At 34.8% G+C, this 27,330-nt stretch overlaps 3 protein-coding genes and 1 pseudogene across 4 annotated transcripts in view; 1 reads left to right on the forward strand and 3 right to left on the reverse strand.

The window, feature by feature from the left end:
- LOC149905364 (uncharacterized) lies at positions 1-26,557 on the forward strand (annotated as a pseudogene). Its single transcript, XR_016457120.1, has 3 exons — positions 1-353; positions 438-755; positions 25,713-26,557. The product of XR_016457120.1 is annotated as an uncharacterized LOC149905364 (transcript).
- Positions 5,198-27,330, reverse strand: part of LOC149905365 (uncharacterized) — a 203,317-nt gene continuing 181,184 nt past the window's right edge. The window contains exons 2-3 of the mRNA XM_090106108.1: positions 5,451-5,939; positions 5,198-5,420 (exon numbers count right to left, since the gene is read on the reverse strand). Coding sequence (XP_089962234.1) covers positions 5,454-5,939 — 486 coding nt within the window. The 3' untranslated portion in view covers positions 5,198-5,420; positions 5,451-5,453. The remainder of the gene's footprint in view (positions 5,421-5,450; positions 5,940-27,330) is intronic.
- Positions 22,597-25,275, reverse strand: LOC149905366 (uncharacterized). Its single transcript, XM_090106505.1, has 3 exons — positions 25,235-25,275; positions 24,048-24,591; positions 22,597-23,098 (listed from the first exon to the last, which is right to left on the reverse strand). Exons 1-3 carry the CDS (start codon positions 25,273-25,275, stop codon positions 22,877-22,879), a joined length of 807 nt encoding a protein of 268 aa, XP_089962631.1. The 3' UTR covers positions 22,597-22,876.
- Positions 25,310-26,605, reverse strand: LOC149905367 (uncharacterized). The gene is made up of 2 exons (XM_090106112.1): positions 26,496-26,605; positions 25,310-25,645 (listed from the first exon to the last, which is right to left on the reverse strand). The coding sequence occupies exons 1-2, from the start codon at positions 26,544-26,546 to the stop codon at positions 25,319-25,321; spliced, it is 378 nt and encodes a 125-aa protein (XP_089962238.1). The 5' UTR covers positions 26,547-26,605; the 3' UTR covers positions 25,310-25,318.

Here is a 27,330-nt window from a genome sequence, read left to right on the forward strand (position 1 = left end):
GGTATATTCTTGACACAGCCGACTCTATTGATAGCCATCTTGTTTGGCATGCTTGAACAATTTTATGCGGTTTTTGTCCTTCGTTGATAGTTTTATGGCGGCTCCAGATTAGTGCCGTGAATTCACGCAAGAATTCACGCCATGAATTCACGGCAAAGTTTTGCCCTCCACACTAACGGGATGCTCACAATCGTTCGTGAAATCTACCGCGAAATGGACGTAGAAGCCGCTGCTGCAATAACTTTGTTTGCTGTGGCAACATATCACTATTTAGACGTCCAAAACATGAAAGTTATTAGAAAGCGTTGGAAAAAAAGATGGTGGATGACTGAAATACATCGTAACCGATCAAGGTATGTTTGCTGGTTTTAGTGAATTTCTGAATTAAATTGACTTTTATTTTATGATTAGAATAGATTGCTTATGTTTCATTTCAGACTGTCTATGGAGAAGCAGTTATCAGAATTACATTCTAAACCCAGTGGTGAATTTAAGAAATTTACTCGAATGTCAACAGTGGACTTTGAATATTTACTTCAGAAAGTATCTCCAATTATTTCCAAAGCAGATACCCAATTTAGACCATCAATAACAACAAGAATTCGTTTAGCCATAACATTACGGTTTCTGGCATCAGGAGACAGCTATGAGAGCCTGCACTTCCTATTTAAATATCACCACAGCTTATATCAGAAATTGTACCTGAAGTATGTAAGTAAGAAGCCCTGGTTCATATACTAAGGAATGAAATCAAGGTGAGTAAAAATGCATTCAATAGGTTTATATTTTTTTACTTATGTTATTACTTGAATTAAACATAGCTTAATATTAAAAACATTCTTAAACACTACAGTAAAAATCAAGCATTCTCAAATGCATTGGCAATTAAATTGTACTCGTTTTGAGATTGGGAAATGGATTCAGTTTGAGTACGGGGAGGTGAGGTTTGAGGTATTTCATTAGACAGAATTCTGATTGTAGTGGTATTTGTATTGGATTGCTCAGGTAGTTGTATAACGGGGGGATATTGCATGATGTTAGTTGTGTTATCAATTATTGGTTCAGATTGAGCCATTTTGGAATCATGGTTTGGATCATAATATCTCCTATGTAACCATATAGGTTTAGAACAGGAAGTAAAAGAAGACTCGGGCCTACCCGTATTTTGTTGAAGAGACTGCAAGATATTGGGAGAAGGTGAAGGAGACGAAACAAATATCGGTGATGAAAGGTTATTCTGATTTACAGTACGTTGCCGTTGTATGAACATGCCATCAATTTGGTGCTTGTTCATACAACGGCAAAATTAATCTTTCGTATTCTGGGAATTGTCTTTTTTTTATGTATTAGCGGGCAAACGAGCTGGCGCGTCACCGGATTAGTGCGATGATTAGCGCCGCCCATAATCGATCGATATTTTATATATATTTGATTATATCGATATTTTGGTTATATTTCAGTCATGTTATTATAAATAAATTGTCTTTGTGCTGCCAGATCACCAGTATTTCAATATTCGTTAAAAATAATTAGTCTATCCAGGTAAGTAATTTTTGTAGAACACTGAAACTTGCATTTATCAGAACAAACCGACCCCATTTTCTTTTCTTCCACGTTTCTCTTCATTTTCGACATCGACGTATATGCTTTGCCACTGTTTCGACATATTTTTCTGCCATGAGTTTGGATTAGCTTTCCGTTTGCGACCTCTTCTTTCAATGTTTACGTTTTCCACATTATATAGAAAGGCTGTTTCAACACTTGATATACCAACGCTTGAGCATCAATAGTTTCAGATTCTTGTCTCATCAGTACATCGTCCAAATAAATATCTGCTAACAGATTACTACGTCCAGATTCTTCATTCTCTTTATTTAAACCAGAGGGTCCAGGTTGAGGAGATAATTGTTGTAGTCTGCTTTTAGTTAAGAAGTTTACATTTTGAATACAATCATTATCCCAATCTGAATGACTTAATGCTAAGTCTTGCCTCATTAGAAAATCTGGGTCTTTAACGCTATCGTCCGAAGAGAAATCTGAACTAGAGCTGGTCGAACTCTTAGACTCTGAAGTGTCGCTATCATAATCGGTTTCTGGAACAACTACGTTTGGTCTGTTTTCTAAACATTCATCGTCAAGTAGAGACAAGCTGACACTGTGCTGACTGTCACGTATAGAATTACTATCCAAAGACTCATTCAGAGGCACATCTGGTTCTTCTAACATTGGATTGTCAATTTGCAGATGTTTTTCAACGTCTTGAACATTTTCTCCAATACTTCTACTGTTATCTCTCACCATATTTAGTATGATATGTACTCTTCTACTCATTCTGTAAAAAAGCAATCAATAATTATGTAATAAGTTTTTAACATAAATCGATTTTAAACACAAGCTTTTAATTCAGCTAAGCTTACAGTAATTAGTGTAGACAAAACAAAAAAGCCCAAGCGCGATGCGATTGCGTTGTTTGTTTACAGAGTTCCTCTGGCCACCTTCTGGCGCCATCATCAGATCAGATCGAAAGTACTATAAAATTATTCTGTCATCCAAACTAAACGTGTATACAAAATTTCAACTCAATCGGTTGAGGGCAAGTGCCTTAAAATTGAGTTGTAAGATTTCACCCGAACATACAAACATAGACATACATGGCAACTTAAATAAAAGCTTGTAAAAATAATTCCTAGCAAACAATAAAATAAATTATGCTAAAATAAAATTCATTTATTTAACGTAAAAAACCTACAACCGACCAACGCCGGCCGGTTGTTCAACTTATGGAATAAAAGTAATTCAATACGTAAAAACATACCTACAATTTTATAATTTGTTTTGAGATAAGGTCAGGTTTAATACATTGTACTAAAACAATTCTGTTAAAATAAAAGCAAAAGGAGTGTATTCCTGAATAAAGCTCTCTTAATTTGAAATTATAATAGTATACAGTATTATTTATATTAAAAACAAACCATTTTTAAATACCGTACTTCATATTAAATAAATTAAATACAAAACGAACTCATTGTCTGATAAGTTTATTTTATTTAAAAAAATAAAGTTTATTTAGGTAAGGTGAGGTGATAACTGCTTGCAAGTCATAAATTGCGACTACTACATTACTTCCTGTTTCCGTACACAATCTTATATCATCTGACTTCTCTTTCCGGCTTAGACTTTTTTGTTTTAAATGTTCTTGGAAGTTCTGCTCTACTTTTTTTTTACCTTCCTCATCGGCATTTTTATACGACTCACAAAGATCGCATTGGTCTTTCTTTGGACAGAAAAAAAAATATTGAACTCAGTATTAAATATACGAGCGTATGTATCGTAAGTGGCTGCTTCTTTATTTGCAGATGCCCGCTGCTCCTTGTACAGACGATGAAGTTGAGCAATAGTTAAACCACCATCGATGAATTCTCGAGAAGTGTTTGCTCTTAGGTAGTGGCTTTCCACTCTTGAAATAGAATTAATGTGCAAACGAACCGATTCTTTAATCTCATCATCCATCTTAGTTTGTTTGCCGTGTTTGCCTCTTTTATCCTGTGGAATAATTCCTACATCGCTTACTTTGGCGTCAATAACTGTACGTACAGTTCTTTCTGCAATTCCTAAAGTGTTCAAAAGGAACATCTTGCACACACGTATACTCTTACCATCTTTAATAAAATCGAACCCACAATTGGCTTTTCTTGGTCTCACTGCATCGGTCCTTATACGTCGGCAAGCAGGTATCAAAGGTGTGATGCAAGAGCTTAAAAAATCTCTCTGTCTTTGTAAACATCCTAAGTCCCAATAAGACTTAAATATTTGAAGTCTTGATTCTTCAGAGATTTTTTTAGAACAAGAAAGTCTGCATTTATCTGTGCACGGTGGTTTCATACTTTTAGCATTAACAGTCTTGCCAGAACTGGATTCATACTCATTGCCTGTATTTTTCAGCACCTTTTTTTGATTTCTCTTCCAAAGATGTGGATTTTAGAAATAAAACAAACCAATTGCAAGTTTTTATTTTTATTTATCAAATAAAACAATTGAATTTACTCTACAGGCCAATTGTAAATAGTTTCCCAGTATTGATTATACTCGGCAAGGGCGTAGCCAGGATTTTGTACAGGGGGGGGGCAGGTTGAGAAAATCATAGAGAAACTGAATTTATGTTTTCATACATTAGGTATAAAGGTGAAAGTTTGTGAGTGTGTGTGGACGGATGCATGTTTGTTTCAAGCAAAAGCTACTGAACACATTACGATGAAATTTGGTATGTAGGTAGCTGAAGACTCAGAATAACACATACATAGATAGGGGTAGGGTAGGTGTAGGGTAGGTTTAGTTTAGTTAGGGTAGGTGTAAGATTGATTACTGGGCAGGACGACGCGACGAAACGAATTTTAACCAGAAACAGAATAGTTTTAATTACTTAAACAGTAACTTGCGTGGTTGTTCACAAAATCTATTTAAAACTTTTTCAATAACTTCGCCTTTCTTTCCTTCTACCATTTTCCTATGTACGCTTAACATACATAGGCCGTTCAGACGATTTTCTGACATTGTAGACCGCAACCACGTTTTTACTCGCCGTAAGGTGGAAAAAGACCGTTCTATATTGGCCGTGGTGCATGGTTGCGCCAGTAAAATAAGTATGGCCCTCTTTGTGGCGGGGAAGAAAGTATTTGCCTCTTTAACCGTGTCGGTAAAATCCATTTTCTCTAACTCTTCATTTGGAATCCCCTTGTCTTTCCACAATTTATACCACAATTCTGCTTCAGGCTCGATAGCGAGCTCGTAAAAATTGGTGAATGCTTTGCAATTCTCTTGGAAATTCAAATTCAAATTCAAATTCGTTTATTCAGTCTTAACTTAACCTAACCTTAGAGCTAAATACATTTGGTGGTAACTGTATAATGATAGGTATATATCAATCAACGGTTCAAGACTGGCATCTTTGCTAGATTACCGAGTAGGTAACCTGTATTAAAGATATCAGTTCCTTCCCCATATAATCACTGAGGGTCATTGATAACATTGTGTTTGGGTGCAATGACATTAGGCTGAAGGCTGGCAGATGCTCATTCGAAAAGCGTTGATCGAGTGCGGAAATTAAGGAATCTAAATAGGGTATTTATTATAATGGATCTTTTGAGAGAGGTGAAATAAAATTCGCTCAGTTCGCCAGCCCGCCCGCCTGCTAGGGGGGGGCAGCTGCCCCCCCCTGGCTCCCCCTCGCTACGCCTATGATACTCGGCAGGAATGTACGGTTTTAACATTTTTAAATCCATCATTTTTTTCTTTGCAATAGGAACTGGACCTGGATATTTCTTTTGTAAAGGGACAGTGATGTTAGGAAACCACTGCTGAATGTCATAGATAATATCTTGTTGAGGCATGTAAACAACAAATTTTAATTTTATGTCGGTACACTCCATAATGATTGAATGGACATATTCAACTATCTACAACGTGTCCGCCTTTATGTACGCCTCGATTGGCGCCGGGAGCTGGTGATTACCCGAGAGGACTTGACCTGCAAACGTATCCTCGTCGTAAGACGAGTCCCCGTCTTCCTGCTTCAATGTAATCAGGCGGGCATATAAGCCCATAACACAATAGTATACCCATGCCGATTTAGGAACAGATTTGCCAAAATATGGTTGGTGAGTGACGAGTATGTCGTACTCTTTCTCGCATAACGGTATAAAACCTTCTGCTGTTATTGCAAATTCGTTGGTCCTATGGTAGGGTGCTACGCCCGGAAACCCCATCATGTCTATATCAGAGAACATGGGTTCGTTTCGTGGTTTTGTGGCTACAGTAGACAACTTAGTTGGTCTTGGTCCAGTCGCGTTTGGATCGCGTGGAGGTAAAGGTGGGGCAGCCGCGTTTTCATAACCCTTCGATCCTTTTGTAAAGAATTTAGTTTTCTGTCTACGTGGTGGTACCTTTGACGCTGATGCCTCTTGAGCCATTATTGGCGTTTGTGCTTCCATCTTACAATAATAAAACAAATGTATGAAACAAAGAAATAAGAATCAGCAAAACATTCTAAGTCTATGATCGAACTTGAAAAAATTACAAGTGTTTGAAATTTATTCACTTATTTAAACAAATACATACATATGAAATTTAAAAACAGTACAAAATTTTCTAAGTCCAAGAAAAAACTTGAAAAAATTACAAGTGTTGGAATTGTAAACTACAAAATTTTCTAAGTCAAAGGATCAACTTAAAAAAATCTCCTAAAGAAAGATTGACTCAGTATTATATTGAAACTCGATTAGAAGCACTCGAGTCACAATGGTCAAAGGAGAATGGGCAAATTGGGCCTGAAACTTGGGCTAAGATCAATACACACGAAATATTGTTTTTGTGATAGATCATTACACATACCTTACGAAAAAAATAAAATAAAAAAATAAATCAACCGGGTTCTTGTACAGTCAAGGCAAAAAGATTTATTTATTTGGCTATTATTTTGCGCACAATAACGGTGCTTTTAATTCGAGTGAAGTAAATATATACATATATCTAATGTCACTGGAGTGACTGAGTTTAACCACAAAAAACGTCTAACTACGTTGAATTATAATAAACACGGTATAGGTACCTGTTACAAAACATAATATTAGTGTATTTCGGTTATTAGAAGGCTTAAGATTAGTACGTATTTGTAAGTGAAAGTGAATTGGAGTAACATAAAGATATTATCATTGTCTTATAACAGTTATTTACTGCAAAAAATATTATACACAAAGAAATAAAACTTGATGTGACTGTACAAAAACCCGGTTGATTATTTTTATATATATATTTTTCCCGTTATCTATGTGTTATGATCTATTATAAAAACAATATCTCATGTGTATTGGTCCAACTCAAGGGTTCAGGCCAGAATCGTAGCGTGCCTTGGCGGGGCCCCGTATAAAAATTTGTTTGGGGGCCCTTAGGAAGTAAAGATTTCTCACAAAAGTGCACATTGGGGGCCCCCTTGGCGCGGGGGCCCCGTATAATTGATACGGCAGATACGGCGGTAGCTACGCCCCTGGTTCAGGCCCAACTTCCATAGTAAAATGCCCATTCTCCTTTCCTTAATACTCATAAGTCTATCATCGAAAAAGTATCTGACAAAGATGCAACCACTAACCCATATTTTACGGCTGATGTTTACGACGAAACAGAAGACATTTATTTCACTTATAAATCAGAATTAAAAGAGTTGTTAAATACACAACAAGATAATTTAAATTGTAATAATTGTAGTAAAGCATCTCAAGTCACATCTAAAGTAAAGTTACCCAAAATTAGTTTACCTATTTTTTCCGGTTTATATAACGAATGGACGTCTTTTCGCGATCTTTTTGTTTCACTTATTCACAAAAATGAAACTTTGGACGACGTTGAGAAGCTTCATTACTTGAAAACACATTTATCTGGAGAAGCTGAACAATTATTGATATATACTCCTGTAACGGCTTCTAATTATAAGGAATCTTGGGAAACTCTCATTAAGCGTTATGACAATAAGAGATTTTTGTCTAATTGTATTTTGAAACGATTTATGAATCAGCCAACGATTGTAAAATAATCTTCAAATTTAATTAAGAACCTTTTAGATACGACACTTGATTGCTTACACGGTTTGCGTACATTAGGTATAGATGTGAGTTCATGGGACACAATCATAATATACATAATTAGCTTAAAATTAGATTCCGAATCGCGTAAGTTGTGGGAAGTGAGAGTTAGTTCGAAAGATGAATTACCATCTTTTGATAGTATGAAGGAATTTTTAAAAACCCGATTTCGTTCCTTAGAATATCTAGATCCTAAACAAAATGTTACTCGTTCACATAATCCTAAATCGTTTCATGTAGCTTCTGGGTCTTGTATTCTATGTTCTGGTGATCATAAACTGTGTCACTGCAAAGAATCCGGCTCGAAGGATCAAAAAATGTTCGAACCAAGGCCAAAAAGTTCCAAGTGAGCAACAAAAAATTTATTATTCTACAATCTACAATAATATATGTTTTCATAAAAAAATTACAATAGCGTGATCTAACTTTGCCTTAAAACAAAAATATGCCATCTCTTGGCGAATAGCAGAACTAAATATTTTCTATCTATGCATTATATAATTAATGATAAACACAACTTCAATAGCGCGATGTAAAAACACACGTTTTCGGTACAGCGACATCTAGCGACAAGTAGTTACAACTTTTATCTAATCAGAACATTTAACAATTGAAAAGAAAATTTTTAACTACCGCCTTTCTCGGGCCAGAAGGATAGTAGAAAATGCCTTCGGTATAATGACGTCCAAATTCTGAATATATTGGATTCCAATATACTTGGGTCCTGATAAAGTTGACAAAATTGTCAAAGCAACTTGTGCACTTCACAACTGGCTCATGAAGACAGCCTTGCACAATTATGCACCTGTCAGAATTGTAGACACAGGTGATCGACCAGGTTCTTGGAGACAGGAACCTTCTTCAAGTAATATTGCAGATCTTGTGCAACAAGGAAGTAATAATACATCTCGGTTGGCAGAACAAAAACAAACTGACTTTACAAAGTATTTCACCGGAGAAGGTGCCGTTCCATGGCAAAGAAGCAGAATATTTAAAAAAAAACCTACCTAAGTTCCTTCTATGTTCGTGCTTATATTTGAATAATAAAAACTAATTACTAACTAAAATAAAATTATAATTTTATTATAATTTATTTAACTTACCACATTCTGAAAGGTTTTTCTGCTCTTGATAACACCCGACAGAAATCTGTCAGCAATTTCAAACCACGCCAATGAGGGCACATAAATGTCATCAGCGCCAGATCCAGTCCCAGTGGATTTTTTAATTTTGGCTTTTTCTTGCATGTATGTACTACGGATGTTATTAATTTTGCTGTTTACATCTTGGATTGTACATTCCATGTTGAGGTTATGAATGATGCGTTGTATTGCGGCATTTCGTGCGTCTTTATTTTTGTAATCTTTTAATCTCACATTCCACAACACTTCCTCCGTTTCATAAAGCTTTACAAACCTCACCATCTCCCGTTCACTCCACTTTTTCTTGGATGTCGCCATTTTGTTTTCAAAAAATGAATCCGAGTGAACTTGAAAAGTAGAGCAGAGTCCGAGTCAACTCGGACGAGTGCGCTCGGACCGAGTACGCTCGGATTACATGTTTATGGCCTATATGGTTCGCGCCTCGATTGCCCAACAGTCCACACTCGCAGGGTTCGCACGTCTTGTAATTTTCTCAAAGTTTATTTGTAGTAGTTATGGACAGTGAAACCACTACAGCATCTGCTTTACTACTTTGCTCTTTAGCAATGTATAGTTACGCCTTAAAGAAAAAACGAACAATTCAAAAGAAGTACAGAAAACGGAGATGGTGGATTACCACTATTCACAGAAAGAGAACCAGGTCAGTACCATACCAACTTATTTTCTCGTAGAGGTCAGAGGTTAGAATATAGTTAGTATGTAGTAGGTACCTACAAGATGGGTCAAATAACTATATAAAATTACACTTTAACGGTTAAATGAAAATGAAAAAAATTGCAGAACCTTCAGATGAATTCAAAAAGTTTTCCCGGATGTCATTAAATGATTTTGAATATTTGCTTTTGCGAAAAGCCATTCCTGCCCGGATACGTCTTGTTATAACACTGAGATACTTAGCAACAGGAGACGACTTCATTAGTCTTCATTATTTGTTCAAAGTTTCACCACAAATAATATCAGAAATTATAGCAGAAGTTTGCCATGCCCTATGTGAAGTGTTGAAGGATGAAATAAAAGTAAGTATATAAATTAAATCAACTTTAATACGCATACATAGAACAAAATCTTAAATCTAGAATATAATCTCGCAGAATCAACCATATATTTCTCATTATCAAAATCAAAAATCAAAATCAAAAATATTTATTCTGTAACAAATATGATTACATTTTAACAGTCATTGAGACATCCTTTTAAGCAATTAAATGCTTGTGGTAGGACATCTCGCTCTTCCGACAGTACATTATACTTAAGTGTTACACGAATAACATTTTCTTATATAAAGAGAAATAAGTAAAAACTATTTAGATATATGTATTATAGGGAACAGAACGAATGTGTATTTTGTGTCTGTGTGTGTGTGTGTGTGTATGTGTGTGTGTGAGTGTGTGAATGTGCGTGTGTGTTTGTGAGAGAGTGTGTGTGAGAGAGTGTGTGTGTAGTGTGTATATTATATAATATTTTGCTTTATTTTAATTTATTTTATTTAATTTTAATAATTCTTCTATTTCCTCATAATTTTTATATTTTAACCATTTAATTAGTTGCAATTTACACTCCTTCGCTGTTTTAGGATATATATTTAAGGCTTTATTTATTAAGTTGTATAGGCAAGAAGATTGTTTAGCCTGTTGTCTTCGAGCATATGCGGTTTTAACAAGTACATTGGGAACCACACATGTTTTCCTCCTTCTATTATCAAGTTTAGGATCATATTTTAAACTTTTGTGTTGTTTCAGAACAATATTTAATACGTAAAGCTTTCGAACTGTAAGAACATCACACACCGAATATAATTCTTGGGTCGGAAATCTATAAGGTTTAAAATGGATAACCTTAAGTAAAGATCTTTGTGCCCTCTCAAGATCTAGAAATTTTGTTTTGGTAGCCCCTCCCCATACCGTAATACAATATGTAAGCACCGATTGAACAAGTGACACATATACAATTTTTAGCAAATCTGTAGTTGCGACATGTCTTAGGGTCTTGAAGAACCATATAAACTTTCTAGTCCTTGTCATGAGGAGTTCTAGATGTAGATGCCACGACAAACGTTCGTCTATGATTACTCCGAGATATTTTGTGTTAGATACTTTAGTGATTTGTTGACATGAACAGTTTAATTTATCACGGTTAGGGCAAGAATGAATTTTTATATTAATATTAGGTTGATTTCTAATGTAATTAGCAAAGCAGATGTAGTTGGTTTTGGCTATATTAAGAGTCAAGAGATGCATTTCTAACCATTGTGCGATTTTAGCTAAACCAATTTCAGCACTATTTTGTACTTCTTCCCAATCTCTTCCACAAAATACAACAGCTGTATCGTCTGCATATGAAAACACATATCCATTTGTCAAAGACATATCACATAATGAATTAACGTAAAGCAAAAAGAGGGTTGGTCCCAATACACTCCCCTGCGGAACACCATAAAATACCTTAGAATCATCACTACAATGCTCTGTTATCTTGACCCTTTGTCTACGATCTGTGAGGTAACTCCGAAATAGGTTTAAAGAAGTACCTCGTATACCGATTTGCTCTAGCTTCTGCACAAGGATGGGGATAGAGACACTATCAAATGCTTTTTTTATGTCTAGAAATACAGTTATACATTTGTTTCCTACATCTACTTGATTAACGATTAAAGACGTCAGAGCTGTAACAGCGTCTTCAGTACTTAAACCATGTCTGAAACCAAATTGCGATTAAATTTATGTAAGTAAGAAGTTAAACGGTTATTTAATAATTTTTCTAGAATTTTCGCCATTACTGGGAGGACTGAGATGGGTCTGTAATTATTGGGATCGTCTTTATTCCCACCCTTGTGCACAGGCGTTATTAAGGCCAATTTCAGAGCGTCCGGAAAGACTCCTGTTGTAAAGCAGAGGTTTGTAAGATGAGTCATTATAGGTATAATTATATCCCCGGCCTGCTTTAAAAATTTAGTAGTAATATTATCGTATCCCGGTGCGCTATCTGTTTTAAGACTCATCAATACAGATTTAACCTCATCATCATCAGCCTCCAACAAAACAAAAGATGAACCATGGGAACTCGAAGTTAAATATGTGGCCGAGCTAGTACTATAACCTGGGCGGGATAGAATCTCTACAGCAAGTGATTTTCCAACATTGGCAAAGAAATCATTGACGAGGTTAACACATTTATGAGGGGTTGACTGTATAGATAGTAGCTCAACATTTTTATCATGCAATGTCTTCCGTTGTGTAATATTATTGATGGTTCTCCAGAGCATCTTAGGGTTTCCGGCAGCATTAGCTATTTGTTCTTGTTCATATCTACGCTTTAGCTTTTTAATGAGACTAGTGCAATAATTCCTATAACGTCTGTATGTGATTTGCAATACATGATTTTGTGGGTCAGATCGAAGCTTTATTTGTAAATAATTTCTATTGCGAATACATCGTAATACCCCTTGAGTCATCCACGGTTTCAAAATACGTTGCACACTCGGAATAATTTTTACCAAAGTATTGTCAATTATATGTTTTTGTAATAAATTTATTAATTTTTGAGCCAAAATATTAGCATCAACACATAAAAATAAATCATTAATGTTAGAGTTTTGAAGGCTTTTTAATGCATTGTCATAATCCAAAAAAACTTCTATATTTGTTTTTACATTTTATTTTATTAGATATTTTTTTTATTTTTAGAAAAATTGTATAATGATCCGAAGTACTTGTTTTTATCACCGCAATAGAAGCTTTATTTTTAGGATCAATTTTCAACATAAAATGATCGAGACAGTTCTTATCTCTCGTGGGTATTATGTGTCCCGGAAGTAAACCATGTGTTGATAACATATTTAAATATCTAAGTCTATTTGTTTTATCATGAAAACTTTCATTAACTTTGTGAATTAAATTAATATTTATGTCTCCAGTCAAAATAATTTGTTTGCAGTTTTTTATGGATTCTAAGTGAAGACTCAATGAATTAATAAAAATTTCAGCATTAATATTAGACGGTGACCGATAGATTCCGATCAAAATGAATTCCTTAAAACTGATTTGTATACAAGATGCCTGTGAGATATTAATTTCTTTTACATTTACTGAATGGATATTTTTTACATATGCTGTTACACCATCACAGTGGTTTATGTGTTGACTCGTATTATATGAGGTATAGTTATTTAATATGGGTAAAGATTTGTTGCTGTCCAGCCAGCACTCACTAAGAATAATAAAGTCAGGCAAGATTTGTAGTTGTACAAGATTCAATTTAAAGTCTTCCAAATTTTTATAAATACTACGAATATTTTGACATACTATGGTAAGATCGGATTTTTGTATTTTGTACAAAGTTATAAAATCGTGGGTAGTACAGTCAGAAGCATAAATATATTACCATTTGCAGATTAGCAAAAATATCTGTCATAAGAACGGGTTCAATAATATCTGTCTGCCCGTATACAGCAAAAATATCTGACATTAGTAGGCAGCATAATAAAGTGGCATCAAAATTATATGACGAAAATGTAGAGCAAATAATTGTGACAAACTCTCGAAGCATAAATATGTGACGTCACCTACGAGGCAATAATATCTGACACAATTTTATATTTCTGTATCACTACATAGTATAAAACAAAGTCGCTTTCCCTGTCCCTATGTCCCTTTGTACGCTTAAATCTTTGAAACTACGCAACGGATTTTGATGCGGTTTTTTTTAATAGATAGAATGATTCAAGAGGAAGTTTTATATGTATAATAACATCCATTAAATAGTGGAGAAATACTGTTATTTTTGAGGTTTCTAATGTGATGTTGTAAAAAATTACATTTTTTCCGCTTACATTGCAAACGCAGGCTGAACCCTACGAGTTTTATCAAAATAATGTACTAAGTATTATACACATTGAAAAGGTCTACAGAAAAGTCCGCGATGGTATATGTCTATCTCTTATGGATAACCCACAATAACTTTTTTTTGTCATTTACTTTTTACGACAAATAATGGCTAATTTTCGAAGCGATTTTAACCAATACAGCATTAATCCTTAACCAATCAAATACCATGAATACATTGTTCATTTAATATAGATCTATATGGCCCTTTACACCGTATGATTTAAGTGAATATTTTCGAAGATATTACAGATTTAAAAATTGCGGGACGTAGCGTTTGCGGCGGTACCGGCCGGCCGCCCGGCTATCGAAGCCGGAGCGGACCGCTATTTTTTTATATACAACGTTCACAGTTTTTCTGTAGTGTATTTAGAATCAGCATTGCACCCGTGCGAAGCCGGGGCGGGTCGCTAGTTGTAAAATATAATTGATCCCTCACAAAAAGCATAAATATGTGACACTAGCTTTCCGCCCGCGGCTTCGCCTGCGTTTTCACAGAAATACCGCATAGTTCCCGTTCCCGTGGGAATTTTGGGATAAAACCTATCCTATCTGTTAACCCAAGTTACCCTTTATATGTCTGCTAAATTTCATTGTAATCGGTTCAGTAGTATTTGCGTGAAAGAGTAACAAACACACACATACACATCTTCACAAACTTTCGCATTTATAATACTAGATTAGTAGGATAGGAAGTAGGATTATAGTAGGACTAGTAGGATAAGATAGGATAGGATTTTAAAAAGGCCAAATGTTTTTTTATTGAATTAGTGTTTTGTATTTTGTTGGGGTAACTAAGAATATGAACAAAAGACAAATATATATATATTTTGTAAATATTTTTTATTTAAACGAAATTACGATAATATGATAACTTGCCATAATTTTCGATACTCAATAAAATAATAGCAATATTATAGGTAAATGAAAATGAATAACGGAGCAATCGTGTCAAACGCCGCTAACGTCAAATATAACAAAACAATTTCTAAATAATACACGAAGGTTACACTGAACCTTCAAATAAAATAGATACCCACTACTACCAAGTGGGTATTCATATAAGTATATGAATACTTTAATTTTGTCATGATATATGATATCCTTCTAATATTATAAATGCGAAAGTTCGTATCATGTAAGGATGTTTGTTACTCTTTCACACAAATAAAAGACAAAACAATGTAATTTGGCACACACATAGAAGGTAACTTGGATTAACGCTTATGAGAGCTTTTATCCTGGAAATCCCACAGGAACGGAAACTATGCGTGTTTTTCTTTGAAAACGCAGGCGAAGCCGCGGGTGTTAAGCTAGTAGGATATAATATCTAGACATACAATATGTAGTATACAACGACGGCACATATTAATTAATATGGTAATCATGATTTAAAACAACGTAGTTAAAATAAAATTTATTTATTTTATATTAATTCAATATTAAATTGAAAATAAAATTGTGTCAGATATTATTGCTTCCTAGTTGATGTCACATATTTATGCTTTTTGTGTGGAATCAACGCAAAATACAGAAATATAAAATTGTGTCAGATATTATTGCCACCTAGTTGGTGTCACATATTTTATGCTTTGTGTGAGGAATCGAAGCAAAATACAGAAATATGAAATTGTGTCAGATATTATTGCTTCCTAGTTGATGTCACATATTTATGCTTTTTGTGAGGAATCGATGCAAAATACAGAAATATGAAATTGTGTCAGATATTATTGCTTCCTAGTTGATGTCACATATTTATGCTTTTTGTGAGGAATCGATGCAAAATACAGAATTATGAAATTGTGTCAGATATTATTGCCACCTAGTTGATGTCACATATTTATGCTTTTTGTGAGGAATCGATGCAAAATACAGAAATATGAAATTGTGTCAGATATTATTGCTTCCTAGTTGATGTCACATATTTATGCTTTTTGTGAGGAATCGATGCAAAATACAGAATTATGAAATTGTGTCAGATATTATTGCCACCTAGTTGATGTCACATATTTATGCCGTGAACGGGAACTATGCGGTATTTCTGTGAAAACGCAGGCGAAGCCGCGGGCGGAAAGCTTGTGTCACATATTTATGCTTTTTGTGAGGAATCAATTATATTTTACAATACAGAAATATAAAATTGTGTCAGATATTATTGCCTCCTAGGTGACGTCACATATTTATGCTTCGAGAGGTTGTCATAATTATTTGCTCTACATTTTCGTCATATAATTTTGATGCCACTTTATTATGCTGCCTAATAATGTCAGATATTTTTGCTGTATACGGGCAGACAGATATTATTGAATTTGTTCTAGTGACAGATATTTTTGCACATTGCCCCCTAGGCATATATTATTGCTCGTGACTGTACATTCCTTAGATTCCGCAATATTTATATTATCTAATTCATGCAAAGTATTAAGTGAACTATCCATACTCTATAATAAAATGTTTGAATTCATTTAAAGTATGCATTACATTTTTAAGTTTTATATAATTATTAGTATACTAGCTGTGCCCGCGACTTCGTCCGCGTGGAATAGTGACTGTATAGTAGTTACTACTTAACTTTTATTGAGTAAACACGTACTGCCATAAATAATTAAAAGAACTGTTAGTAAAATTTATGACTAAACTGAGCTAAAAAATAAAAAAGAAATGCCTAATTAATTTCTTACGTAAAATTTCTTTTAATTTATGTCATATTATTTTTTAGGCACCAGGGTCGAGGGGAGCAAATTTATTTACCTTCCTTTCTTGTATGTGTGTTTTTAACAATGTATCGTGCAGCAACTGAGCGCCGAGACAAACGTGAAAACGCAAAGGAATAGAATCCGCTATCGATACTAATTGACAGAAGCGTATGATGTTTTGCTAAGGATTTGTTCACCCTACCAACGACGACGACGACCACGAACAAAATTTTCATTCAGTCGCAATTTAACAATATTGTGCAAAACACAATTAAAAATAAAATATTAAAATTTCCTGTCGATTTTGGTCGTAGTCGTCGTCGCCGTTGGTAGTGTGACCGAACCATAGTCGAGTCGAGTCGTTTGATGCTCCATTTGGTTTATTTATCCAACAACTGTCACCCCTAAAGTAGGACTGTTGATATTTTTTAAAATATCGGATTTTCGATGTATTGATATTTTCAAATATATCAGTATCGGAGTTCGATATATCGAAAAAAATATCGATATTTCGATATATCGGCTTTATTTAAAAAAAATCGTAAGTCAGCTCAAAAATGATTACACAATTTATAGTCTAGTAGATTTATTAAACAAATTAAATTATGAATGTTGTACGGTTTACGTATTACATCGAATGTGGACTGTATTTAGGTCGCGTTATAAGCTGCTAAGAATGCTATGATATTATGGGACAACTGGGAACACTTTAATTATCGCTAATAATTATATATAATTTACGCGGATTCGAGCGGATAGATTAGCACTCGGGCGCTGCTATGGAAGAACTGCGCTTTCCGGCCGGCTCGGCCGTCGCACGATAATAATGCTGAGGCAGCTTGACCTCATTTACGTTATTGCTCAATAATTGTCATTAATGTAATGTAACTATGGATAATAAGTAATTTAAAATAAAATGTTTGTTCGCTGCTCGAACATGCTCCCGAGGCCCACAGAAGATATATAAAATTTTTTATAAGTTTGGAAATGTTTGTAATGCATAAAGATTATAGTTCCACCACTGATTCACTTATTATCGCAGAGCGTTTGTTAGTTATTGGAGACGTCGACCTATCGCTCCTTTTAAATCGCGCACTTGCCCATCGTCTGAGCCTGTTTTGTTCGCATGATACTTCACTACACTCTCCCCGCTCGGGTAAGGGAGACGCACGAACACTAGTAACACTTTTTTGGTGCACACACACACTAGAATCGACACACTCTTGGGGTATTGTCCGAGACTGAATAGTTTGTTGCGCTGCTGGAACGCTCTGCTGTTGCGCTGCTGGGACGCTCTGCTGTTGGGCTGCTGGGACGCTCTGCTGTGGAGTCGCTCGACTCCTTCGCCACCACACGAAGAAAAAGATGCTTGCTAATATTGCTAGTGTTAGTGTTCCATATGACACTGCGTATTGGTGTAGGTCGTGTTTTGAAATACCTAAGGTATCCGTATTCTCGACAGCGTTTTTCATTATTTTTATTTTCTACAAATGTACATAAGTAGTTAGGTTAGGTTATAGTTCTTGGTAATTACTTTTTAAATTTAAATAAGACAATTATGTATACCAATACCAATATTTTTCTGTAAGAGTTTTTAAAAATACTCTTTGTTTTAAATATGTTCAGCTGTTTGGCTACTAAGGCGCGGGTCAAACACAAGCGGTGCGGGCGCGGGCGTGCCATAAGCGCGCCTCTTCAATCTGTTTTGCACCACATCCTTCTTATACATTTTGTATGAAAGAATTTTGGACAGGCGTCGAGGCGGCACGCCACCGTTGCGCCGCGGGCGTACCGCAGGCGTACCGCAGGCGCGCTTCCCCCATCGCATCCAAATAGAGGTCAATTCACGGTCATACACAATCAAAAACAAATCGGGTGGTAGGAGACGGTAGCCTGTCAGTCAAAAATGTGTTCTCTCTGTGTGGAATTATTTTAAAATTGTGTTTGTTTGTTTAAATTACATACCCTTCTTCGTTTTGTTTTTAAAGGTGAATTGAATTAATCGATGAAATGATTTACACAGGTGATGGCAGTAGGGAAAGTGAAAATGAAGAAGAGCATAATGAAAGTTCCCATGTATTTACAATGTCAGAAATAAAGATAATCCTGATTTTGATTGTGTTTTTTATTTATTTGTAATTGTAATAATATTGTGGAATGATCAGTACTGTAAATACTTTTGAACTGAGATTTTAATGATAAGATTTATATGGTTTAAATGTAAACCTGTGTTTGAAAACCATATTTTATCTATACTAATATTATAAAGAGGAAAGGTTTGTATGTATGTATGTATGTATGTATGTATGTATGTATGTATGTTTGTATGTATGTATGTATGTATGTATGTATGTATGTATGTATGGTTTTCACGCATAAACTAGGTACTGGACCGATTTTGATGAAATTTGGCACAGATAATCTTTAGACCCTGAGAAAGAACATAGGCTACCTTTTATTGCGAAATATGTACCACGGGCGAAGCCGGGGTGGACCGCTAGTACAATATAAATTTTGTGTTATTTTAACCTTCTTTTCTTCCATCATTACACCAGTACTACTTTAAAATTACTTTAAAAGTACTATAAAATTTTCCAAGTAAATTCCAACATTTTCAACAAAGATATATTTGCAATCGTGGGGTTATCCTCGCTATTTACTTACAAGGAATTATCAAAACAAAATCGTTACTTTCAAATTAATGTTAATCTCTTTTAGCACAAAAAACATAATTTTACTAAATTATGCATGAAGAATATGCATTTAACCACTCTACATAAATATCATTTTCGGACGCCAACAGCGCGCCCGATGCGCGCCGGCAGCGCGCCCGAGGCGCGCCGGCAGCGCGCCCGCGGCGCGCCGGCAGTGCGCCCGCGGTGCGCCCGATGCGCGCCGCGCCGCTTGTATATGTCCCGCGCCTAAGATTGTTAGGCACTGAAAGATTGATTGAAGAAGCAACTCGTTCAGATGATAAAAAATTGTCAAGCGACTGCTAACATTAAGTTTACGATGATTTTTTAGATTAATTAAATTACGGAAAAAAAATTATTTAAAAAAATATCGACCATCGATATCGATATTTTAATACCGAACTATCGATATATCGTCCAAAAAATATTAGTAATAAATATCGATATTTCGATATATAGATATTTTATCAACAGTCCTACCCTAAAGTGCCCTATATGTAATAAACGGATGAACCGATTTCTATAAAACATTACTAACTAATTGTAATTCACACGTTGCCCTTTCATATTAGACCGGGAGATACTGACACAAAATTTTGAGTCATTTGTTACAGGATGGCGGTTCTACAGGGTTCTTAGTACGCAATGACAAAAAGAAAAATGATGGTGTGAACGCTGGTACTGGCGGCTTAGTCGCGTGGGCGTTAGTCGAACTCGTCGGAAAATAGCGAAAGTCAAACGATTTGTAACAGTATGGCACTTATTTTTCCTGTAAGTTTGAGGATCAACGAATATAAATACAAAATTTCAAAGATCTAGGTGTTGGAAATCTTCACTTATATAAATTAATAATAAATTTATTTTTCAAGTATGACAGCACTTTTTCCCCCTACTAGAAGTATGGCAAATATAATAATGGTCACATTTTATCAAATACTCTCCAAAAAGCCAAATGCAATACTGGTACAAAAAGATAGGCGAAATAAAAAAATTTTGCAGATTTTCGGCGGTATGGCGACCATTTGGAATCGTCCGAAAAGTATGGCATGGCGATTTTCGTAAATGGCTGCACGACGATGGTTACCTGTGCAAAAGTTAGCTTGGTACAAATGGTTGAATAATTGTTTTTTTTAAATCAACACATTCGCGTCGGTATGGCGGGCTGTAAGTCATACCGGAAAAGTATGGCATGACACTACCGCCTACTTCTTTTTTATGGGCTATCGGTAAATTCTAAAATTTTTGTGTTACAAATCGTTTGACTTTCGCTATTTTTCCGACGAGTTCGACTAACGCCCACGCGACTAACCCACCGGTACCAGCGTTCACACCATCATTTTTCTTTTTGTCATTGCGTACTAAGACCCCTGTAGAACCACCATCCTGTTACAAATGACTCGAAATTTTGTGTCAGTATCTCCCGGTCTATATTTTGATATGCCGCTTGAGCATATTATTTGACCACATTCGATTATTGTTCGTTCCCACTTTTACCTCTGTAGTCTAACAAATGGATAAACCGAATTGGATAAAAATATAACTAACTGTACTTCACCCGATATGAACTTTCATTTGATATATGTCTCTTAGGTAAATTTGACAATAGAGATGCGCCGAATAGTGGTTTCACCGAATAACCGAATACCGAATACTATTCGGTTAAAACCTTATCGAACCGAATATTCGGCCGAATTATTCGGTTCAATGTTTGACGTGTACGTTAACCGGTTCTAACAGGTCGCAAGTAGCTGCTGGCTCGGTGGTGAGCAAGCCTTACCTCACCGCCCACCACCCGCGTATATCGCCCGCGCACTCTGTGAGTTGTGTTGAAACATCGCACGAATACGTTACAAAATTAAAACAAAAAAATATTTAAATTTTTATATTGTTTAAAAGTTTTATATTTTTACTTTAAGTTAGTGTTTGCAATATGAGCGGACGTAATGTCATTTTCTATTTTAATGAAAGTTCATTTAGAGACTGTAAATAGAGCTCGATGTGGAATACAATGGTATTCCAAATCGAGGATGTCGTCTCGAACATTTACTTTGAATACAAAATGTATGGGAAATAAAATGTATGGGAGCGTTTCATGTAACATTTTTGGAAATTTCTCGTTTTATTTAAAAAAAAATATTATTGTAATTTTACTCATTAGGTAATTTCAATCATTTTACTTTCAATATCAGGTTAAGGTTTTTTGATATCTGTTATAGTTACGGAATAATCGCCTGTGCACACTTAACGATTACACCCTGTATAGTGTATACCTTAGGTTCAACACATTCTTCATAGGATTTATTTGACTTGTGTATAGTATGACATAAATCATTCATAATATGAAGTTATTTATTTAGTTATATAGCCAAGAAAGTAGAAATACTCATACCGAATATATTCAGCACCTAAACCGAATAATTCGGCCGAATACGAATAGTGAAAAAGATGCCGAATACCGAATATGTATTCGGTATTCGGCGCATCCCTATTTGACAACATTCGTTTTTTTCATTCCCCCTTTTATCTATATATAGGTATAGTAAATGGATGAACCGATTTTGATTAAATACGTCTAATTAAACTTTACACGTCATGCCCTTTCATTTCATATGTCACTTGAGTATAATTGACAAAATTCATTTTTTTATTACCGCTTTTATACCTATATCAAATACATGGATGAGCCGATTTTGATAAAACGTTTACTTTCATTTAATTTATAGATATCACTTAGATTCGAAAACTTTATTTTTTTTCATTCCCACTTTTACCCCTATAGGTAGGTATAATAAATGGATGAACCGATTTTGATACACTTTATCTAAGAACCAGCGTCGGAAAATATGCTGCCTAACAAAAAACCGCATCTAATTCGGATTACCTGTTAGCGAGCTACGGTGGAACAAACAGATACACACACACAGACACACATAGCGGTCAAACACTTAATCACTCATCTTTTTGCGTCGGGGCTTAAAAATATATGTAATACGACATAATTTAAAGGACATTTTATGTATAAAATTTACCTAAAAATAAGCATAATTTTAATTTGACCCCTCCCCCCCTACTACCTAAGCTTACCCCCCCACCCCCACCCCACCTGGACATTTTATAGAAATAACTGTAGCGTATAACAGATAACTTACGTTTTATCGTACACTGTATAATAGTGTACCATAGAATGCCTTAGCAAATGTTCGCCGTGAATACTTAATTAATGGTCATAACTTTTTTATTTATAAACCGATTGACATGAAATAAACACTAAATGTTAAATGAAGATTACCAAAATATATTAGTGAAAACCGCATTTAAATCGGATAAGCCGTTTCTGAGATTAGCGTGTTCAAACATACAGACAAACAGACAAACGGACAAACGGACAAACAGACAAACAGACAAAAAAAATTTTAACGACAGTTTTGGGTTTGGGATCGATTTAGTAATAACCCCTGCTAATTTTTTTTTTACATATTTTCATTGTACAGACACAACTTTTCTAGAATTTTATTATATGTATATTGATTTTAATAGTGTAAGGAGTGCATTTTTAGTGTATGTATAAATTGAAGTTGAAAGTGTAATATAGTCCATTACAAATATATAGTGAGATAGTATGTTGACAATATATGTGTTGAGTTTTTGTATTAGATTAAGCTGAGTACTAATGAAAATTGTTCTGTTCTCTTTACATGTAATAGTAGTAAAATAAAAATTGTTTAACGTTAATACTGAGTTATAACAATAGTTTATACAATATAAATAGAAGTTAAATAAACAAAAAATATAGTATTTTGGCTTCTTATATAGTCATTTATCTTGCATGAGAGTTTGAATTTTGGATTCATTTTTTATAATTAATATAGGTGAATAATCAGTTTTTCTTACATATATTCTTCCAAATGCAGTCCAACAGAACTTATAATCCTTTGACTTACTTAGATCCCGCGCGAGAAAGTACAAACGGGCAGCTTTAGCTGTCAATTGCTCACTAACGTATACCGGGGAGTATTCTTCAGTTCTAAATCCTAACAGCCGTACAAATAAAAACTTGCTTATTCAAACCTTATGCAATGCATAGATATGATAAGAATAAATAAAGAATAAGGATGTCATAATTTCTTACAAATAAATTTGGAATAACGTCGATGTATCTATGCTCACGCTATGCAATAGGCGCGAAGCGGCAACGTCGCAATTCATTCACAAAATTATGAAAAACATTGAAATTGTCTACGGTTAAGCCTTGGTGCTGTCATTTTGCTGACGCTCGTTTGACTTCGTCGAATTTGTTGTGAAGTTTCATCATACGATGTTCTGTTTATTTATTTTTTAAATATTTATTGGAAATAATTTAAATATATCATTAAATATGCAAGCAAATGATAGATAACGCTATCCAATATCTGGAGAACAGAAGATAAACCCACTTTGAGATAGAGAGTTGCCAAATAACTGGTACTCAAAACATACAACTCCAGGCTTAGAAGATTTATATTTTCAACGAAAGTGTATATTATTGTGATAAGTTTAGAAATAAGTTTTATGTATGTATGGTTTGGCGCATGTTGTAAATAAATAAATCATTATAAATATCAAAAGGGTTTTTCATAATTTCGTATATTTTGACATTTCATACAAAATTTTCCATTTCAATAGGTACGTAATGAAATTATTAATTTGCTCAACTTTTCCTACTTCTCGTATTACTCTCATTGCTATTATCTCAAATTTAGATTGAAAATTGCTTCTAAAACTTGTAAAACACAGCACAATGTACTAAAAGATATGTTATAACTCGGTTATGTCAGACTTATACTAGGGTGGTAGCCGTAATAAGGACGGAATAGCATTAGTATGAATACTTATTACGAAGTTATACTAGGTTACATTTATTTCGTGTTTATTTGTATGATTTTTCCTTATTCTTAGTTTATTCTTTGCATAAAATGTTATAACTCGTTTATTTGTACGGCTGTAAGTGTTTTGCACATAGTTTTTCCTTATTTTTTATATTAAATTGTTTCACCATTCTTAAAAGTTCCGTTTTTTTAATGGTAGACGAAAGCTCAGCAACAACAGGGGTTTTATTTATGTCTCGTTTACTCTGAATTCTATATATATCCTTGATATCGTTCCTATCGATATTACAACCTATGTTCTTCGATAAGCATAAAACCATGTTCAATAAGTCTTCCTTAGTTTCTTTCATATTTTTAGGTACATTTTTAATTTCGATGTTCGTCTTACGTGTTTCTCGTTGCATATCCTCAATTTTGTCCTCTAGAATGGTAATATAATTTCTATCTTTTTTAGATTGCACTTCTAACTGTTCAATTTTTTGTTTTAACTCTTCATTCTGAGACGCTAGGAACGACATAGAACTTTCTATGTTAGAATTTGTAGTTTTAATTTCTACGAGAGTATTATGAATCTTACTAATTTCCGTTTGTTGCTGCACCAACATAGCCTTTATTTCGTTTCGAAAAGAGTCAAAATCGTGCTCGCAGTCAAGTTCCAATATGCTTCCAATAGCAATTATTCAGTGCAGACTGTTGGGTGCACTTTCATTTGATTTGATAAAGTTTAGACAAATGAGATTTACGGTACCTCTTGAGTGGCCAATTTTTTGCAAAAGTACCAGGGCAGCAGCACTACTGAGGAGATTGCTATTTTTTCTTCAAAGGCGTACAACGAACCTCTTCAAAAGTTATGCACTCCTATTTTCGTACTTGAATTAAATCACTTTTATAACAACAATTAATTAATTAAAACAACCGCGCAAACGTGTACATCTAACGACGGTCCGAGGGGAAGAGGCATTAGGACATTTATTTAAAGCAATAAAAAACAAATTCGGTAATATCAGTAAGTAGGTATTTAACTTAAGTCAAAAGCTGCCTGAATTATATTATCTAGATTTTGATTAGATTTGTTTGCACCTTGGTTCTGTGGTATACGAAGGACAGGATAATGTGGTGCACGAATAAGCTGGTGGGATCGAATGATGATATTAGAAGCTGGGGCTGATAATACTTGTCTATTTTGGTAATGAGTATTTTGATTAGCCTGTCCATAATGCAATGGAGGCTTTGAAAGCGTAGATGATGATGTGCCCGGTCTTTGAGGTGGTGATGGAGACATCACAGGATCTGGGGCTGATAATACTTGTCTATTTTGGTAATGAGTATTTTGATGAGCCTGTCCATAATGCAATGGAGGCTCTGAATGCGTAGATGATGATGTGCCCGATCATGGAGGTGGTGATGGAGACATCATAGGGTCATCATATTGGTATCGTAAATACATGCCGTCAATGTCGTGCATCAACTGCAATTTATTCTTTTCAGATAATTTTCGCAACTTATTTGCTAATAATTTTCCGCACAAATCGCAATCATCCTCTTGCAGAACAGGCTGTGATTGATTCCTTTTTAGCGTGGATTGGAAGGTGGCAAGTGCTTCTTTCACGACGTTTCCTGCTTCAACCAGTTCCGAAGAGGTTTTGCGTCGGCGGATTGAATGGTCGCTGTCTTTATTCTCTTCAATAGCTTCTGTAGCCTGCTTCTCCCCAGTTTCCTAAAAAAAACACATATATTTAGGTACTGTTTTAGGAAGTTTCTATATAATGTTTTCTTTTTTGCAGATACCATCTTGTCCAGAAGAATGGCTGCGTGTTGAAAGAGGATTTGCAAGGAAGTTTCCTCGAGCGGTTGGATCCATTGACGGCAAACATATTGTTCTCGACTGTCCATTCAATTCTGGTTCTGCATACTATAATTATAAAAGAACCTTCAGTATAGTATTACTGGCATTCGTTGACAGTCAGTACAATTTCATATTTGCTGACATAGGTTGCCAAGGCAGAATAAGTGACGGTGGAGTTTTTACAAATATGTAGTATTTTATGGAACAAGATGTGCACAAACAGCTTAAATTTACCACCACCGCATCCTTTGCACTCTCAGAACATTTATAAAGCCCTATTCTGGTCAGCACAATAAGTATTCTGAAGAACGTAAATTCAGCACAAAATTATCTTCGGGTCGAGTGGTGGTAGAAAATACTTTTGGTTTATTGGCGGCCAGATTTAGAGTATTTAGAAAACCAATTCCGTTACAACCTGAAAAGTCTAGCCTTATAACACATACTTGTATACTACTACATAACTTCTTGAGACGAAGTTCTACTTCTTTACACATCTATACACCACCCGGATCTATTGACATGTACGATGACGATGGAGTACTTATACAACCTGGATCATGGAGGACAAATCAAGATAATACATCCGCTATTCGTAACTTGAGAACAGTGCCTCGGCGACCAGCAAATAGCGCCATAGAAATAAGAAAGGAATTCACGAAATATGTATTTAAGTAGGTAATATTTAAGTATCTAGCTAATAAAAATAAAGTTGCTTACTTACCGTATTCTTAGTTTTTTTACACGTTAGGTTATCTCCCAAAAAAGCATTCATTGCTTCGAAAGCAAACCAAGTAGGCTGATATATATCATCGGCACCAGCTCCCGATTGAATATACTTCTTAACTTTCCCCTTGTAGCTCCTATAACTTGAAGAGTACAGGTGCAAAACAAGAAATGTCACAAAAACAAAAAGTTGTGTAATTAACATTATAATTTTTCAAAGTTAAAAACATTTCAGTGTCACTTAAAAAATTATAAACTACTAATAGAAACATTAGCTTACATTATAAAGTCTTAATTTTAGGAATGTACAATATTTAAATTGAAGGGGCTTGTTATGTGCGGGTGTAATGAAAGATGAATAACTACGCAAAGGTTATATTTCGTTAACTACATATATTTATTCGTATGTAATTAATATTCGACCTATGCGACCAACCCGCGTCCCGACAAGCCCGTAACTGTCTATGCATAACGCACAAACTGTTTATATACGAGTTACCGTGTGAACCTATATGGTGTGAACTTTCTTAGTAGGTACTACACTTGAAATTCAGTAACTCGTAAATTGGCTTGTCGTCGCTACATCATTCCCCCCTTAAAATAAAAAGGGTATACAAGTAAAAAAATCTTACAATAAAATTAAACAATAAACAGATGGGTGTATATAAAATGTTCACAAGATAAATCAATCAATACGTATCGTATACAAGTGGTTAACAGTTAACACCTAATTTCGTTAAACTATTTATGTTATTACAAAAACTTGGTTGGTTCTTCTAAGTGGCGTGCGATAATTGTTACACGTCATCTAACACTTAGTAACATTAACATTT

Source organism: Colias eurytheme, chromosome 10 (assembly GCF_061535395.1).
Source record: "Colias eurytheme isolate Ceu_HAF_F1 chromosome 10, ilColEury1 Martin Lab GWU primary, whole genome shotgun sequence".
NCBI lineage: Eukaryota > Metazoa > Arthropoda > Insecta > Lepidoptera > Pieridae > Colias > Colias eurytheme.